The 16,083-nt window shown below is 51.2% G+C and overlaps 6 protein-coding genes across 6 annotated transcripts; 3 read left to right on the top strand and 3 right to left on the bottom strand.

Moving 5' to 3' along the window:
• Positions 1 to 238: 238 nt before the first annotated feature.
• PV10_04632 (uncharacterized protein) lies at positions 239 to 1,289 on the bottom strand (the record flags this gene model as incomplete). Its single annotated transcript, XM_016369205.1, has 3 exons — positions 239 to 310; positions 369 to 1,124; positions 1,176 to 1,289. 3 exons carry the CDS (start codon positions 1,287 to 1,289, stop codon positions 239 to 241), a joined length of 942 nt encoding a protein of 313 aa, XP_016224993.1.
• Positions 1,290 to 2,596: 1,307 nt separating this feature from the next.
• On the bottom strand, positions 2,597 to 4,120 carry PV10_04631 (pre-mRNA-splicing factor prp46). The gene has a single exon (XM_016369204.1). It carries the CDS (start codon positions 4,048 to 4,050, stop codon positions 2,725 to 2,727), a length of 1,326 nt encoding a protein of 441 aa, XP_016224992.1. The 5' UTR covers positions 4,051 to 4,120; the 3' UTR covers positions 2,597 to 2,724.
• A 134-nt stretch (positions 4,121 to 4,254) lies between these two features.
• Positions 4,255 to 5,867, top strand: PV10_04630 (uncharacterized protein). The gene is made up of 2 exons (XM_016369203.1): positions 4,255 to 4,394; positions 4,457 to 5,867. The coding sequence occupies exons 1-2, from the start codon at positions 4,331 to 4,333 to the stop codon at positions 5,113 to 5,115; spliced, it is 723 nt and encodes a 240-aa protein (XP_016224991.1). The 5' UTR covers positions 4,255 to 4,330; the 3' UTR covers positions 5,116 to 5,867.
• On the bottom strand, positions 5,162 to 8,072 carry PV10_04629 (uncharacterized protein). Its single transcript, XM_016369202.1, has 2 exons — positions 7,666 to 8,072; positions 5,162 to 7,615 (listed from the first exon to the last, which is right to left on the bottom strand). The coding sequence occupies exons 1-2, from the start codon at positions 7,826 to 7,828 to the stop codon at positions 5,247 to 5,249; spliced, it is 2,532 nt and encodes an 843-aa protein (XP_016224990.1). The 5' UTR covers positions 7,829 to 8,072; the 3' UTR covers positions 5,162 to 5,246.
• Positions 8,073 to 8,541: 469 nt separating this feature from the next.
• Positions 8,542 to 10,635, top strand: PV10_04628 (uncharacterized protein). The gene is made up of 4 exons (XM_016369201.1): positions 8,542 to 8,731; positions 8,783 to 9,017; positions 9,074 to 9,602; positions 9,653 to 10,635. The coding sequence occupies exons 1-4, from the start codon at positions 8,672 to 8,674 to the stop codon at positions 10,263 to 10,265; spliced, it is 1,437 nt and encodes a 478-aa protein (XP_016224989.1). The 5' UTR covers positions 8,542 to 8,671; the 3' UTR covers positions 10,266 to 10,635.
• A 1,847-nt stretch (positions 10,636 to 12,482) lies between these two features.
• Positions 12,483 to 16,017, top strand: PV10_04627 (uncharacterized protein). Its single transcript, XM_016369200.1, has 3 exons — positions 12,483 to 12,953; positions 13,018 to 15,462; positions 15,520 to 16,017. The coding sequence occupies exons 1-3, from the start codon at positions 12,685 to 12,687 to the stop codon at positions 15,626 to 15,628; spliced, it is 2,823 nt and encodes a 940-aa protein (XP_016224988.1). The 5' UTR covers positions 12,483 to 12,684; the 3' UTR covers positions 15,629 to 16,017.
• The last annotated feature ends 66 nt before the right edge of the window (positions 16,018 to 16,083 follow it).

The following is a 16,083-nucleotide window of genomic DNA, read 5'->3' as shown; positions in this document are numbered from 1 at the left end:
CTCGTCGTCGTCGTTGGTTCTGGGGGTGGGCTCGTAGTCGTCGTCGGCTCTGGAGGTGGGCTCGTCGTCGTCGTTGGTTCTGGGGGTGGGCTCGTCGTCGTCGTCGGCTCTGGAGGTGGGCTTGTAGTCGTCGTTGGTTCTGGGGATGGGCTCGTCGTCGTCGTCGGCTCTGGGGGGGTGCTTGTTGTAGTTGTCAGTGTGGTGGTTTCGGGCAACGGACTAGATGTCGTGGTGGTTGTCAGACTGGAGGTCGGCGGTTCAATAGACGTGGAGCTGCTTGTCGTGGTGGAGGGCGCCACTTGTTGATAGACTTGGAGTGAATTGATCAGCCAGTAAGTCTGCTCAAAAGCAGAGGGGTTGTTCTGGACAAAATCATTACAGGTATCTGCTTGAGACTTGCAAGTGGGATCGTTGTCCCAGTAGAAGGGGTTGCCCGCGTAGTCGCCGCAAAAGTCAATGTTCATGATGAGCTGCTGATTGATGAGATTGTCGTTCAGGTTGCAGCTGGTGAGAAATTTGGCAAGGGGAACACCCCAGAGTGAAGGGTCGGGTGTCCCAGCAGTAATGTCAGCGGGGATGGCAGAACGTTGGAAGTACCAGATAGTGACTCCTTCAGCAACCCACTCAGTTGCGTAGACGCCTCCATCGAGGGAATTGAAACCACCTCCAAATGTAAAAGGGCTCGCGGAATCAATGGAGCAGCCGACGACGCCACCAGTGTTGACGTTGCAGTCGGTAGTCTCGAGTGTACCCGTCATGACCTGCTGACTGATTGTACACTCACGGCCCGTCTTGACTGACATCAAGTTGGTGGTGTCGGTGTTGATGGCCTCTATCATGTCGACTTCACCGGTATCGGCACCGCCTGGGCCGATCAGCCAATAGGCCGGCCATGAACCACACTGGCCGCCTGGCATGTGAGCGAGATCGATGATGAACAGGCCACCATTGTTGTAGTTCTTCTTGCTTTCGATGCGGACGCTCGGTCGACCGCGGCCAGTTCCGGGATTGGTGCTGTCCACACCTAAGAAGACACTTCCGTTCACCAAAGTTGATAGAAGTCCTGAGCTGACCGCTGTAGCCTCGTCGACGTAATCGACATAACCATTCGTGGGATCATCGTCCTAGATAGACATAAGAAGACTTGCATTTGCTGCAAAGAGGGCTCGTCCTACCGTGAAGAAGTTCCAGTGACTGGCAAAGTCACCGGCCAAATAATCATCTTCGAGGACATATTGGGCGAAGGCAACCGGCGTCAGAGCAAGAAACGCAGAAATGAGTGGACGCATCTTTACAGATGCTGAAAGGGAACACAGGCAAGGAGTGACGCAGCGCAGGAAGCCGGCTGGAAGCAAGTGAAGAAACGAGAAGAGACGACATTGTAGAGGAAGGAGAGTATTTCTGAAGCCGTTGATGAAACGTCCGGAGGGTGAGTTTGGCTAACGTGGAAGCGTCTGTGGTAGGTTAGAGTTCGTCAAGAGAAATTGCGATGAGGGTAAGCATATGGCAGTGACAAGCAGGTCAAGCAGAAGACTCAAATTGAGATGATGGCAGAGGCAAGGTCAGTTGAAGATTGGGTAAGGGACGACCGTGCTGGGTTGAAGCTCAGGCTGTCAAACACGTCACGTCCTCTCACGGACTGCGGAGATCCAATGAGAGATCTAGGAAACATCTTTTGGCACTCCCGATGGGTGTCAGGCAGATGGGTTCGTCAAAGCAATAAGCATGAGATGGAGATGGGTCATGATTTGCAAAGGGTATTCGCCCATATTCATGAACACTGTACGGAGTAATCCGTAGAATGTTGGAGAAGTCATCAACAACAAGAGGATCGTCGTCTTGAGATCGGACCTAGAGAAGATCTGGAGCCTGAATAGCGGGTCAGGGCCATAATTATGCTGTGATCAGCGACCAGTGATAGCGGGTCAAGGGATTGAGCTTGATCGACGAGGCTTATAAGTTATGAGCTGAGATTCATGTCTGTTGTGTGATAGACAATGGTTGAGTTTGAGGGAAGATGATTTAATCTCAAATTCCCAAGTGAGGTCGGAAATCACAAACGGTGAAAACATGCCAAGATCGAAAGAAACGCGTATTGGTCTTTATGAAGGAAGGAGCAACGCGCAGGCCAGAGAATCAGCTCACTTTCCCTCTTTTGGCAATATCCAACTACAATTACGAGGTCAGTGAACACCATAACACCATCATCATGATATTCCCTAGCTCAAGAGTCTGCCTTCTGCCGTTAACTTCTGGCGTGAACAGCGTCTCAAACCCCATCGTAGAGACTTTGACTACTTGTATTCTGAGTTATAATAAACACCATCTCCTCCCCCATCGCTAGTACAGGACGAGAAAAAAAAAGGTTCTGTGGTTTCCAGTATGCTTAAAGGAGATCTAAATATCATGTTAGAGATGTCTCGCATTCCACAAGGACATGTATGTCATGAGGTATCGCGTGTCTATCCAACTACAAGGGGCCCAGGCTTGCTTCAAGCTCTATCCCCAGCCCCACGACCACGTGCTTCTCATTTTCTTACCCGCGAGGACATCAATTCTAGCCATAAAGCATTTTGTATTACACAAATGTATTTTTGGGATTGTGTTCTTACACCTGAGTTTCCATGATGATTCTCATCTAGCCCTCAAGGACCGGTGAAGGTTATCAAAAGCCGACTGAAAAGTGCCACCAAACGCCACGCTATGTATTTTACGTTCGAACCATCAATACTTGACACGCCCCAAAGTCGGCCGCCAGTCCAAGGGATGCGTCTCGGGCGTGGCGTTGGGGTCTGGCCTCCAGATCTTGATAGTCTTGTCCGCTTCTCCCATGATCAATCGCAAGCCAGTCTGGTCGAAAGTGCTGCTCATGATCCCAGCCTCGGCATCCAACGAACCAGGCTGCGCAATGGATTCGGTGTTCTGAAATTGATAACCTGTCTTCCAATCCCAGAATGAGATGCTGCCATTGTCGCCTCCGCTGAACAGAACATTGTCTTCGTTGACCGCCAGAGTGTTGATAATGGCGTTCTGGCCCTCGAAATTCTGCATGAATGCGCCTTCAGGGCATTTCCATTGTTTGATAGTTCCAGCCGACCCTGATGCAAATGTGAATTCCTTAGGATGTACTGCCAATGCTCGCACGCCTTTCTTGTGATGAGTGAGAACGCCCATGGTCTTGCCAGCTGCGAGATCCCAGAGACGGACTGTTTTATCGAGACTCGACGAGATGACCTGAGGATCCGCCTCTTGACACTTGACGTCCGTGACTGTTCCTTTGTGGCCAGATAGAACATGAATATTCGACCTCGTGCGCATGTCCCAGACTCTGGCTACACCGTCACGACCACCGGTCACCAAGACGTCAAGCGTCGGGTGCAGAGACATGGTATAAACGCCCGACAAATGACCATGATAATGCCTGATGACCTTGTTGGTTTCGAGATCCCAACACTTGACCATCTTGTCCTCGCCGCAAGAGAATAGATAGGGATGTCGTGGCGAGACTGCCAGACCACGCACAGTCGAAATATGTCCGGTGAGTGTCAAACGAAGCTGACCGGACGCCAGATCCCAGATTTTTATGGTCCTGTCTCCTGCTCCTGAAGCAAACCATTGATTCCCAGGCTCTACAGCCAATGCTCTTACCCAGCCCAGATGTCCTGATATGACTCTCATCAATTTCCATGGCGCGTGCCACTCCGGTCGAGACTGCTGCATGTTTGGTCTTCGAATCAAGCTGTTTCCTGTCGTCCCCGTACCACTGCCTGTCTTGCCCTCTCCTCCGTTGGGGCCTTGGTTGCTCTTCACCAAAGCCATTTGATTTGCTGCACCACCAGCCTGCGCTTTTGGCCGCTTGGGTCCCCTCGATGCAGCGGCCTTCGCTTGTCTCTCTGCCAGAAATTTGGGCAGTTCGCGCACACTGTCATATTCTGCTTTTCGTTTGTATGAGGTCGAAATAGGAGGGAGATCGGGGGTAAAGGCTTCGCCGAAGGAGGCGCCATACAGAGATCGCGTTTGCTCCGTCAACGCTTGGGCTGCGGCAGCCATCTTGTCGGTTGTATTGGGGGGCGGGAGGTAGGAAGAGAGGGAGTAAATGATGGTTGTGGCGTGGTGAACAGGATGCAGATTGAGATGTTGGAGATGTGAATTTCTGGTGTCGAATCACATGACTCGACTAGCGCCAATGTATTTCTCCAACTGACTCATCCTTGAATCCTACCTGCGGGGATCCCACTCCAACGTCTTTCTTGACCACCATTGAACAAGACGCAAAGAACCGTCTCCACCAGTTGCTATACAAGACCTGCCTGCACTTGAGCCGTACACGATGCTCGATATAACGGAACCGGAGCACAAGTTCGCTTTGCACGAAGCGGCACGAGATGGAAGAAGTATATCTCTCCTCACCCCACCCATTACCCTAAATTCAAGACTAACGGGACCACTCCATCAGCCCAGATCGTCGAATCACTTCTCAATGCAAATCCGAAACTCGCAACCCAAACCGACGACGACGACCGTCTACCAATTCACTGGGCCTGCGCCTTTAACCACATAGAGACCGTCCGTCTCCTGACCGCACTCAGATCCTTCGATGCAGATGTTCAAGATGGATCTGGCTGGACCCCTCTCGCCATCGCCGCGTCTCTCAAAGACAACGCTGGCGAAGCCATAATTGATCTTCTCCTGTCCAAAGAAGCCGACCCCAAGATCGCCACTGGCACCGGTGCAACGGCGCTGCATTTTGCAGTTTCAAAGGGTAACCTCGAAATCTGCAAGACACTGTTAAAACATGGAGCTAGCGCACGGGTCAAGGACAAGCGTGGCCAGTTGCCTCTTCACCGTGCGGCTGCGGTAGGTAGCGTGCCTATCGTGAAGTTGCTGATCGAACATAAAAGTCCAGTCAGTGCTACCGATGCCGATGGGATGACGGCTCTGCATCATGCCATTAGCGAAGGCAATGGAGACGTTGCTGTGGAACTCCTCAAGGCTGGTGCGGAAATAGACAAGAAGGATGTCGATGGCAGACTTGCCATTGAATGTGCACCCGACAACAAAGTCCGAGCATTCATTGTCCAGGCTGCTGAGAGAGAGGGGCTTAACTTTCAGTGACACTGGCTTTAGATTCATCTGCGCTATGACGAGATGCTTGCCAGACGGCGACGGCTACGGCTTACTCTGGAGATACATCAAATTGAGATCCGGATCGGCATTCCTAAAGCTAACCGGCCACAGGCACAATATCATTTCATTGTGTCCGCCAATTGTCGATACATTTGCTTCACATCCACAACATCTGCCTTGAGCTCCTCCACTTGCTCGCTTTTCTCGCCGAGGATCTCAAGAGTGGTTTTGTGCCTCTCGGTCAATTCTTGGTGCGCAGCCTCCAGGGCTTTCAGGCGAGCCTCGATCGACCTTTTCTCTTCCACCTCACGCATTAAATTGACAACCTCTTGTCGAGCTTCGTCGCGCTGTCCGGTGATTCGACTCAGTTCGTCTTTGGAAGCGGCTTTCTCACTTTCCAACCGACGAACATTGGCAGACATTCGCTCCACAAGTTGAACCGAAGGTCCTGCTCCAACGGTCGAGTTAGATACCAGGTCATGCATACCTCGGTTTGATTGATGGCTGGGAGAGATGGGAGTAGGTGGCACGTTGACAAAGTATTCGTCGGGGTCCATTGAGGTTAACGCTGAAGGCGTCTCGACTGCGGAGCCATTGCTGAGGCCCTTGAAAGACGTGGTTGATTGTTGACGGGGAGGGGTGTTGGAATCGAAGCCTTGCATGGTGAACGACCTCCGGACGGAGCCTCGTTCATAAGCAACAGGACTCATTAGATGATTTAGATCGAAGCCTGAGCCTGGGCTTTGCTTTCGAATCGATGTCCCTGGGGATTCATTCCTCTGGACATGCAACGCTGCCGTCCATTTTGCTTTCTCGTCCTCAAACTTCCGCTGAAATTCTCGTTCGGCACTGGTCTTTTGTTCTTCAAAGTCCTTTTGCGCGTTGGCTAGGTCCGTCTCGAGTTGAGCTGCTTTGCGGGTCAGACGCTGGATTTCCGTTTCCGACTCAGCGACGGTGCGATCCAATTCTGCATAACTGGTCTGCATGCTCTCGAGCTCTCTCTCGACCCCCTTCGTTTTGAGTGTGGCATCTCGAAGCTTCTTGCGAAGGTCTGTTTCTCTGCTTACCGCTTCATCACGTTCTCTCTCTAGACTTGTGATCCGGCCCAGCATGTTGGTCTCAATGCCTTGCCAATTCTGGCTTGCATTCGCGTATTGGCTCTGTAGCGTTTCAATCTGCCGAAGCAACTTGGCTTGAACGTTTCCATGATCCAGTGATGTTGCCTCCTCGGCCCTGACACGAAACGATTCCAGTCGGCTCTCGAGTGTTGCTTGCTCGTTCAACATCTCGCTTTCCATTGCGCGAGCTTGCTCCTTCTCCCGATCCAGTGCAGCTTTCAGGTCACTGATCTCCCTCAAGAGCTTCTCTTCCTTGATCTCGCGCTCAACTTTAGCACTCGTCAGGTCGTCCTGTAATTCTGCAGCCCTCCTGCGTTCCTTTTCCAAGAGATCTGACTGCGCTTTATTTTCTGCCAAGTCTGCTCTAGAGTTGGCTTTCGATAGCTGTGCTTTGATGTCTGAAACTGTCAACTGTAATGCGTCTCGTTCTTTGCGAATTGCCTCGAGGTCGTTTGCACTGCTTAGACTCGAAGCGAGGTTCTGCTCTGCTCGTTTACTCATGGATTCCGCCCTTTTAGCGCGATCCTCCATGGCGCGTAATGCTCTTTCCGCCTTGTCTGCACGAAGTTTGGTATTTTCGTGCTCTTTATTGTTGGAAATGGCCTGAGCCCGGATCTTCTTGATCGTAGTCAGGTGTGTCATTTCAGCTTTGGACAGTTTCTGGCCTTCTTGCATCAACAAAGCAATCTTTTCGTCCTTCTCGAGAAGTTTTCTCTCCATGCTCCCTGCAGAAGCAGCGGCGGCAGCCTGCTTTGCAGACGCCGCTGCCTCTTTGCTGAGGTATTGTAGCTTGGATTGGAGTGCATCGATTCGCTCGATATAACCTTTGATCTCTTCCTGGAGTTTGACTATAGTCCCAGAATCTTCCAAGGATGATCTTATTGAGATATCCTCGCTCATTCTCTGCGTGTCGCTCGATATTCTATCAACCGAGATCCTGGCAGACACAGCAGTTGAGTCGTTTGGGATTGCGTGTGTAACAGAAGCAGGTGACTCGGGTTCTGCTGGCGCTACCACCTTTACCTCAGGCACTGAATCAACCGCTTCCGCTTCTTCGGTCCCCGCGGATGTGACGACGTCAGACGGAACAGGAGCTTCAGTGTCTGTCGGGGCTTTGCTTTCGACCGATAAACGGGATGCCCCTTCCAATGTCTCGGACTTTGAAGCGAACTCCTGTCCATCCTCCGCAATATCGGCACTAAGAAGTAGTGGCGATTGTCCAGAGGATGAAGATCGCTCGGGATCTGGGATCACCGCTGGGCTCTCTGGTCGGTTCATATTCTTCTTCGCCATTGCCCGGGCAAGGCGTTCCTGTAGGCGGTCATTCGCGGCTGAGGCATTGCTATTACTTCGTGAGAGGTCTGCGGAGGCTTGCACAAGTTAGCGACAGCGTAGCGGGTCAAAATAGAGTCATACACACCTCTCTTGCTGGGCAGAACTTCTTGTGAGGGCTGCGCTGAGGGGACAGTGCGCTTCGGCTGAGGCTGATCATTCTCGTCTGCTAAGATATTGTCTAGCCTTGACTCGACCGAAGCCACAGCCTGTGTCAGAAATCCCCATCGTGAATTGGGCTTGTTGGCCATAGTGTACAGGCAGACATGTACAAAGACCGAACACCAAAGGACTCGAGGGTGGGTGTATTACGATGCAGTCGCGAGAGGGACAGGGTGTCTTCTGCGGTATGGCATCACAAGCAACATTTCAAGGCAGACGTCTGCCCTGTGTTGGCCGAAAGGAAGTGATTCGTGTCACCAATATAGGGTATGTCGCGTTGCACAGGACCTGGGGTTGAGAATGGGTGGGTAACGCAGCGTTGGGAGATGTGGTGATGCTCAAAAGCTACGTACTGGACATATTTCTTGTGAAATTAAGGTTAGAGACCTACAATTATGAGTATGCAGTTATGGGTCGGTACTCACTATCCACGCGTCAATAAAGTGAGATGGGCGTCCACTGGCACACCTAGAAGTGCTAGGGAGGTCACTAAACTTTCTTTCCCAGTGTCTAAATGACAAGTCGAAAGGCTTCCCAGGCCTCGCCTGTGGTCAGGCCCAGAGAAATGCTCGTTATAGGCGGCTCTCGTCAACTCTCAGCTCGCCAGCAACGTGATTGCGACCTATGATTGGGGCGCCTAGAGTTCAATCGCAGCTGCTTCACCTTAACAGATTAGTCTGGTAGTAGTGGCGTCTTAGGGGCCCGTGTAGCCAATAATCACCAGCTTCAGTGCACTAGCACCCAAGGCTTCTATTGCAGCTGGAGCTGCTCCATAGACTCGAGCCATGACATCGTTTCTTATCCTCAACAACCTCACCTAAAGCTGAGCAACCTTACCATCAACTTATATGGCTCGCTGCCATTGAACGATTTTCCCGAGTTGTGTTCCTAGCAGCGTGTTTTCACCAATTCTATAACTCCCTCCACACATAATGTCTCTCAGCCCACCGGCCTATTTGAGTTCTCTTCAGAGCAATATCAGAGCACGACCCGTTTGTCTCAATATCCTTATCTATCATGGACTGCGTTAACATATTTTCCAGATCCCATGGGATGGTGCTGTCCGTGCAGGAAACCTTACCGAAGACCACCTCAAGAAAATAAAATCTGTCGATAAGGTCAGGAAAGATCAGCGCAAGCAGACGATTGAGAAGGACGTCCAGAGTTACAGCGCATTGCTCGTGGGTGGTGGAAGTGAACCCAGCGTGCTCGAGAAAGCTGCAAAAAGAGGCGATATTCTGCAATACATTTTGGTGTTGGCTACAGACTTGATCAATGGTTGGTTTTCTTCACAACTATGCTCTCGAATGCTGATCCAGGTTGACAATAAAAAGATGCGCCTGAGCTGGCCACCGCCATTCTGAAGTTGCCAGATCCATATAAGGGCTTCCTTTCCCTGCTCAGTCATAGCAACAACCCAGAGGATCCGATTCCTTTGTTTGCTGCAACCTTCCTGGTTAACCTGATCTCGATTTCCCTTACCACCTCTCCCAAGCCTGCCTCCCGAGACGATAAAGCACTCCCGCTTGTTTATTCCTACCTGTCCAAGCTCGTCAAAAATCAAGACAGCGGCCTACAAGATATTGGCGTTCAACATACATCACAACTACTCCGAACACAACAGGCCAAGGAGCTGTTCTGGAAACAAAGAAGTGACACTGTTGACCCTCTTTTCGACATTCTCCGGAAAGCTGTAGGAGCTGCGAAAGACAACGATTCGTCATTATGGAGCGGCAATGCCAGCATCAGAAGTAGCGATACCAGACTTGGAGGTGGTGTGGGGTTGCAGCTACTATATCACTGCTTGCTCGTGATATGGCAACTCAGCTTCGAAGGAGAGTTGGTTGGGGAAGGCTTGGAAGCGTACGTATTCCAACAACACAACAGAGCGACCGGCTAATCGTTTTTACCAGGGACGAGGAGATTGTACCGCTTTACATTCAACTGCTCCGAGTCTCTCCCAAGGAGAAAACCACCAGACTTCTCCTTGCAACGTTGAACAATTTGCTTTCGTCAAATCAGGAGACGTTGATACCCACCGCCACTACAGCCAGACTACCTGCTTTGCTGTCCAATCTCTCGGGGCGACATTTGACAGACCCTGACTTACTTGAAGACCTCGAGGCGCTGAAAGCATTACTGGAAGAATATACCAGGAACCAGACGACCTTTGACGAATATGCCGATGAGGTCAACTCTGGCCACCTGCGATGGTCGCCCCCACATCGAAACCCCACGTTCTGGAGAGAGAATGCACGCAAGATTCTTGAAGAAAAGAAGGGCGAACTACCCAAAAAGTTGGCTGAGATCATGGCCAAGCCGTGGGACAACGACAAGAAAGTTTTGGCCATCGGTTGCAATGATCTTGGCCACCTTGTGAAAGAAGTGCCGGAGTACCGATCCAGACTCGAGAAGCTCGGTCTCAAAGCCAGACTCCTTGAATTGATGGGTGATTCCGACGAGAATGTCAGGTGGGAAAGCCTCAAAGCGGTCGGTGAATGGTTGCGATATACCTCGGATCGGTGAGCGGCAGGATATCAGCGTGGAACGGACACCATGAAGGAGCAATTAAACTATGATAGATGGGGGAACAAGTTGCTTTTGCTGGATGAGTGGTGGAAATACCTAGCCAGCCACTGTAGCCACTCTGGGAGAAGGATTCTGCGCGCGGGTTCTGTCTTTGGAATCGGGCGGGGCTTTTCAATCGGATCCTGCACTGGTGGTCGAATTCACGGCCTGCGCATAGATAGAATGCCTAAGATTGGTGACTTATCAGACGCAAAGCGGTTGATAAATTCGGACCATTTAGACACATTTGCTTTTGGCTCGTGGACACGATAGCGCCATGATGATGATCCGCATTCGAGCTGTAGGCGCTTAAGACTAGACTCAATCCAGCGAGACAAACACAGAGCGAGATCAGATTGATTGAAAATGGTCAAGCTGGACATCGACGCGAATGGCTTGTCTTAGTCGGGCAAGGCGTACTATGCCTGGATATCACGCAGATGAATACACAAAGCAGAATTCATCTCCAGTCAACGCATAGGCACAAGTATTTACATACATATTAATATCGTTTAAAGAGCACGGGCAGCACTAAAGACTCGATCCAGCTGGGGTGGATAGACATGCTCGAAGTGGTACGGTGGCGTGAGTGTTCGATGCAGCTGTCAGAATCGCCTTGGGCGCGGTATAAGTATAGCAGCAATATGCGTCCAATATGCGCTACAGTGCCCTAGTAGTGTAGTTGGTGCACCGTGCCGTGCCCCGTGCCTGCCACGGGATCACCAGGCACGGGCACCACGGACTGGCCGCCCCTGCCAAGAATGAAGAAAACTCCCCTGTTGGTCGCACCTGCATTCGCAATGCAGCTAATAAACCCTGCTAAGCACGCAAAGGCCAGGATCGTCACGACTTGACTTGAACTTGTCTTTGTACCGAAATAGAGGCTCTAAAGGTTACACGACTGGGGTGATTTCATGCAGATGCTCTCGTTTGGACCCTGTGCTGACCCAGAGATGCAGGATCGAGGGGTTCAAAAGATTCAACATCGTTCAGTCGTCATGCTCTATCTGGCCCGGAGAACAAACTACCTGAGATTACCAATTTGGAGGAGTTGGGTGGGTGGGAGGAATGGTTCGCTGACCCATGTGACTGAGAGTTTAGCTACGGCACTTCCCTCTCTGAAAGCAACGCCACACCCATCCCAAGAGATGGTCAAAGTTGGCGTAGTGACGGTTTCAATGTGATCTGATTGATTGTCACAAACGCGTGCCGCCATGCCATGCGTTGCTTGGGACGTGTCTCGGCGGGCGGGAAAATCGACAGAGATTCGTTGAACCACCGTGTTCACCGCTGTGACCGCCTACATGTTCATACGTTGTCTTATTACTATACTAATTTCTTGTCGACGTCGAACCGTTGAAGAGTATGATCAGGACAAGACAAGATCGTCACCTCTACCACTTCATACTCCAGACAAGGGTCTTGCAACATTCATGGAATAGCAGAGATAACTCATTTTGTGGCGAGCGATCATGGCCTCCTCTCTGGGGCGGTGGGGCACTAGTGAGGATAGGAAACTATTATTATGTTGGACGGAATGTTTAAGATGCCCAGACTTGAGACCTAATCCTCTGTGTGGAAGGGCGATAACTCCCAGGTTAAGTACTGTTCCAGTGTTCCTAAGCAAGGAGTTGAAGGAACGTGATCCATGTGGCTCACCTGGCACTCGAAATCATCCTCGACTACCTGCGATGTGACTCTCAACGCGTCAGAATAAAGATTCTTGACTTGTCAGCACGGACTTGGTGTTTCCAGCCACTCGTCCCCTGTCTGGAGCATGACACAACGCTTGCGAATCATCTCGCTAACTTTCTCACACACCGAATCATGCGGGCATCTCGTCAAGTCGGCTGGTGCGGGAGAGGCACTCTGCAGCATCTCAATGGTCCCATGAGAGTAATTTGAGAGATTGAAGCTGGTTGATAGCCAGGTAGCCTAGAAGAATTGCACCAAAGACCCCACGCTGGCCGCCTTCCAATTAATCTGCTGCACAGAAGTTGGACCCAATGAGCTTGTTGGCGTAGCTCGTGCTAGCGTTGCCTAGCGCCGGGCTAGGCCTGATTGATCTGCGTCAAGTTAGCACGCGCTTAGCGATTGCTCCTGTCCAACTGCAGCGCGAGACAATGCAATGGCATTCCATCCTCAAGACTCTTTCTCTCCACCACCCTACCATTCCATACGCCAGCAGCCAAAGCCCATTCGCATGTGGCTAATCTGAGGTTGCGACTGTATCATTCTAGATGGGTGTCAAAGCGTCAATCCTCGATCCAGAAAGGACTCCCTGACCCTTGACTCGGCGCAGTCCGTCATCGCTATCAGCCCTCGCTTCACTCCATACCATTCCCCCGTGCAGACAGAGCATTTCTCCGCCACGAGCATGGACGGTCATGCTCATTCTTCAGGGAGCCTGTCCTCCTCTCCTCCACCATCTTCGTTACCACAGCACCAACCTTCTCTTCAACGTCTTCCTTCCCTCTCCGCGGCCCTGAAGCCTTTCTCCTCTGCTCCCGTTCGCAGAAAACCTCTCCCTTCTCAGTCCACGCCGACACTTCAACCTCCTCCCAGCTCGACATCTTCACCATTACAGACATCGTCGTCGACCGAACCTTCATTTGCGGCTCCTCTTGGAGGTGTTGATCGTTCACTGTAAGCTCCACTCCTTTCTCATTATGTATAACCCATCTTCTTGTTGCTGACCCGCCATGTCTAGTCCAGTGCATTCCTCCTCTCCTGATCTACCACCGAAAGACTACGACGACAGTCCTTTAACCCGTACCTATACCAACGGCTCACTATCGGGAACCACCATCCCACGGATACAACACTCACCTGCGGGCCAACATCCAACACAAACGCCCAATGGCATCCCCTTAGGCCAAGTCATCGTGGAAGAGGAAATGGCCTCGAAGTCTGCCTCGAGGCCTCCGCCTCTGCGGACCGACTCGTCTTCCTCCAACAGGTCACTGACCGTTGTGGACGGGAAAAAGCCAACAACACCAGGGAGCAAGTTCACATCCTTCTTCTCCAGGAAACCAATTGCTTCACCTAGCTCTGAATCAGCTGTCACAGACATATCAGATAGAAGATCACCTCTTCCTTCACCTTACGCTGGCTCACCACATGCTTCGACCCACTTCTCCGGGGGTTCTGTCTACGGTAACGGAGGGGGCAGACAACCCCAATCACAGTCATCTCAAGACTCGATCGACTTCGATGGCAGCTCACGCCCTCGAGGTTCGTATCACAGTGACTCGGCACAGAGATGCCTCCAGCTGGAAGCTGAGCTCCGCGAGATCAGCACCGAGTTGGCAAATTCCATTAAGCGCGAGATGGATTTAGAAGACCTTGCTGAGAGACTTCAGACAGAAGGACCAGGTTTTCATCGAGAGGCAGATCGCACCAGTGATTACTTCTCAGATTCGGGCACAAGCTCTATCCGCCCTCAAATGAATGACGACCCTAAAGAGGAGGTGGCAAGGGTGAAGAGGGAGTCGGAGCAGCTCAGAGCACAACTAAAAGTCGAAATGTCCCAAAAATGGCAGACAGAACGATCAAGCCGGCAAGCCTTGGAGGCTCACGTCCAGATCCTGGAACAGAGGCTCTCTCAAGACCGTCGGAATCAGAATGAATCAATCGACAACTCGTCTCGGGCAAAAGAGTTGGAAACGTCGTTAGAGGACGCGAGGAGACGCTTACTTGAAGAAAGACAGACCAAGGAAAACTTTGAAGATCTCCTCACCGCACTTCGGGTTGACCTGGAACAGCATCGAAATGAGCGTGACAACTTACGTGATGAAGTTGTGCCACAGTTGCGTCTACAGATCGAAGGGCTCGAGCAGAATCTTGGTGATTTCCAAAAGTCTCCATATGAGCTCTCGCGCCTACAACAAGAACTTCAGAGCCTGCGAGACGAGAATGCCGCTCTGCACAGCGCCCGAGCAATGAACATGCAGTTCCAGTCTATTTCCGAAGAAGACGACATGGGTCGAGGTCAGTCACGCGCCGGGACTCTACAACGGTCGAGCACCATCCATATTGGAAAGGGCAACACGAGAGGAGCCGGTAATCGCGCCTCGTTGTCGAGATCGAACTCGATTGTCAACCGTGCAATCCCAGATTCCCAACAACCGACGGCAGATCAGCTCAAGGACATGACTCAGCAACGTGATGCCTTGCATATGACAGTCAGGTATCTCTTGAGAAGACAAGAGCATCAACGAAAACAATACGAGAAGAAGATTCGAATTACGGAAGCGGAGCTTGACCGTGCCAAGTCATCGAGACATGAGGGCAAAGGAGGCTACGAACGTGAAGTTCGCACTCTTCGCTCAGAGATCAACCTGCTACGTAAGAGGACCGACGACGCCCTCGAACAGAAATGGCAATGTGAAAAGGGCCTAGCTGGTTTGAAGATGGACCTCGATCGGAGTAAACAAGAGACATCCAGCCTTGAAAAGCTACTTCAGACGCGTGACGAGAGCGCACCCGAGGTTCTCTCGTCGACCCTTGAGAAAGCCCTCAAAGATTTGCAGCTGCAACGAGAACAAGCCCGCCAACATGAGTCGCTAGGATCCTTGCACAAAGAAGAAGAGTTCGCTGGTGAATTGGAAAGATCTGCGCAACGGTCTGAAGAACTTGCGGCTCAAGTTCGACGACAAATGACAGCCAATGCAGAGCTCCGAGGACGCCTGAAGCAAGCCATCTCCAGCGGTGAGGCCAACCAGGCTGCATCGGCAGGTCAAATCAATGAACTCCAGATCAAGCTCCGCAAACTGGAAGATGTCATTAACGTCGCTCAGATGCAGTCAGAGACGGCTGTGATGAAGCATGAGGAAGAGGTTCGCGTTTTGAGGGCAAGCCACAACGTTCAGTTGATGCGCAGCGCCTCTGGAAGAAAGACCTCTGGCATGTTGACACCGAACCTGCCGCGGACCCCACTATCACCCATGTTCGCCAGCAGCAAGCGCAGCCCTCGACTTGATCAGACAACCAGTGGACCAGGCCTGAATCTGCAACAAGCATTAAAAACCGAATATCTCGAACGCAAGGTTGTGGATCTGGAGAAGGCGTTGGCTGACGCCGAGAAAGAAATGAAAGAAGTAGTAGGAAGGATGAACACCGCACAAATTGGTGTGGCTGAGCTTGAGTCCGAAAGGTCAGTCGATTTGTGTGAAACGCCGACACAGAATGATGGGATGCTAACATACAACAGGGACGAGGCACTTCGACAAACTCGACGACTCGAGGCCGAAATCATTGCCGAAAGAGAAAAGGTTCAGAATTTGATTGATTATGATTATTCGTACGACTCGGACTATTAGCGGACCATTGGTCAAATGGCATATCTCAGGGGCCGACGAGAGTCGAAAATTTGTTGTTCGATACCCATTTGATTTTGATGACGCCGTCATCTGGCATGCAAACGTATAGCATGTGATTGGTCGCAGCATGCATGGTCTAAGAGCTGAGAGAGAGCTCTGATGAGGCCAAAATTGCGGTCATACGGACCGCATTTGTACAGCACAGGCACTGAGATGAGGTTGGAGAAGGCGCTCTTGAAGTTGGACATTGTGACATATTGGCATATTGACTTGACCATGGAGAGACACGTGGAGGAAGATATATATTAAACAGGTGTCTAGTAATAGAGGTAGAGGACTACTAGGTAGTCAAGATATATACCCTGGCGGAAGAATTCCTTGGGAACAGCCACTTGAATGGCATGACTTGGACTTGATCAAGAGACTCCAGTGTAGTAAAGTAAGTACCTATGCAT

This window comes from Exophiala mesophila (genome assembly GCF_000836275.1).
Source record: "Exophiala mesophila strain CBS 40295 unplaced genomic scaffold supercont1.3, whole genome shotgun sequence".
NCBI lineage: Eukaryota > Fungi > Ascomycota > Eurotiomycetes > Chaetothyriales > Herpotrichiellaceae > Exophiala > Exophiala mesophila.
The sequence above is the reverse complement of the archived record's forward strand: the minus strand, read 5'-3'. Positions and strand labels throughout refer to the sequence as shown.

Bases quoted from the DNA above. Each gene is read 5' to 3' on its own strand.
- PV10_04631 (XM_016369204.1), bottom strand. From the start codon at position 4,050: ATGGCTGCCGCAGCCCAAGCGTTGACGGAGCAAACGCGATCTCTGTAT.
- PV10_04630 (XM_016369203.1), top strand. From the start codon at position 4,331: ATGCTCGATATAACGGAACCGGAGCACAAGTTCGCTTTGCACGAAGCG. The intron at 4,395-4,456 runs GTATATCTCTCC...CCACTCCATCAG, and splicing joins AGCGGCACGAGATGGAAGAA to CCCAGATCGTCGAATCACTT.
- PV10_04629 (XM_016369202.1), bottom strand. From the start codon at position 7,828: ATGGCCAACAAGCCCAATTCACGATGGGGATTTCTGACACAGGCTGTG. The intron at 7,616-7,665 runs GTGTGTATGACT...AACTTGTGCAAG, and splicing joins AGTTCTGCCCAGCAAGAGAG to CCTCCGCAGACCTCTCACGA.
- PV10_04628 (XM_016369201.1), top strand. From the start codon at position 8,672: ATGTCTCTCAGCCCACCGGCCTATTTGAGTTCTCTTCAGAGCAATATC. The intron at 8,732-8,782 runs GTTTGTCTCAAT...CATATTTTCCAG, and splicing joins GCAATATCAGAGCACGACCC to ATCCCATGGGATGGTGCTGT. The intron at 9,018-9,073 runs GTTGGTTTTCTT...GACAATAAAAAG, and splicing joins GGCTACAGACTTGATCAATG to ATGCGCCTGAGCTGGCCACC.
- PV10_04627 (XM_016369200.1), top strand. From the start codon at position 12,685: ATGGACGGTCATGCTCATTCTTCAGGGAGCCTGTCCTCCTCTCCTCCA. The intron at 12,954-13,017 runs GTAAGCTCCACT...CGCCATGTCTAG, and splicing joins GGAGGTGTTGATCGTTCACT to TCCAGTGCATTCCTCCTCTC. The intron at 15,463-15,519 runs GTCAGTCGATTT...AACATACAACAG, and splicing joins GCTGAGCTTGAGTCCGAAAG to GGACGAGGCACTTCGACAAA.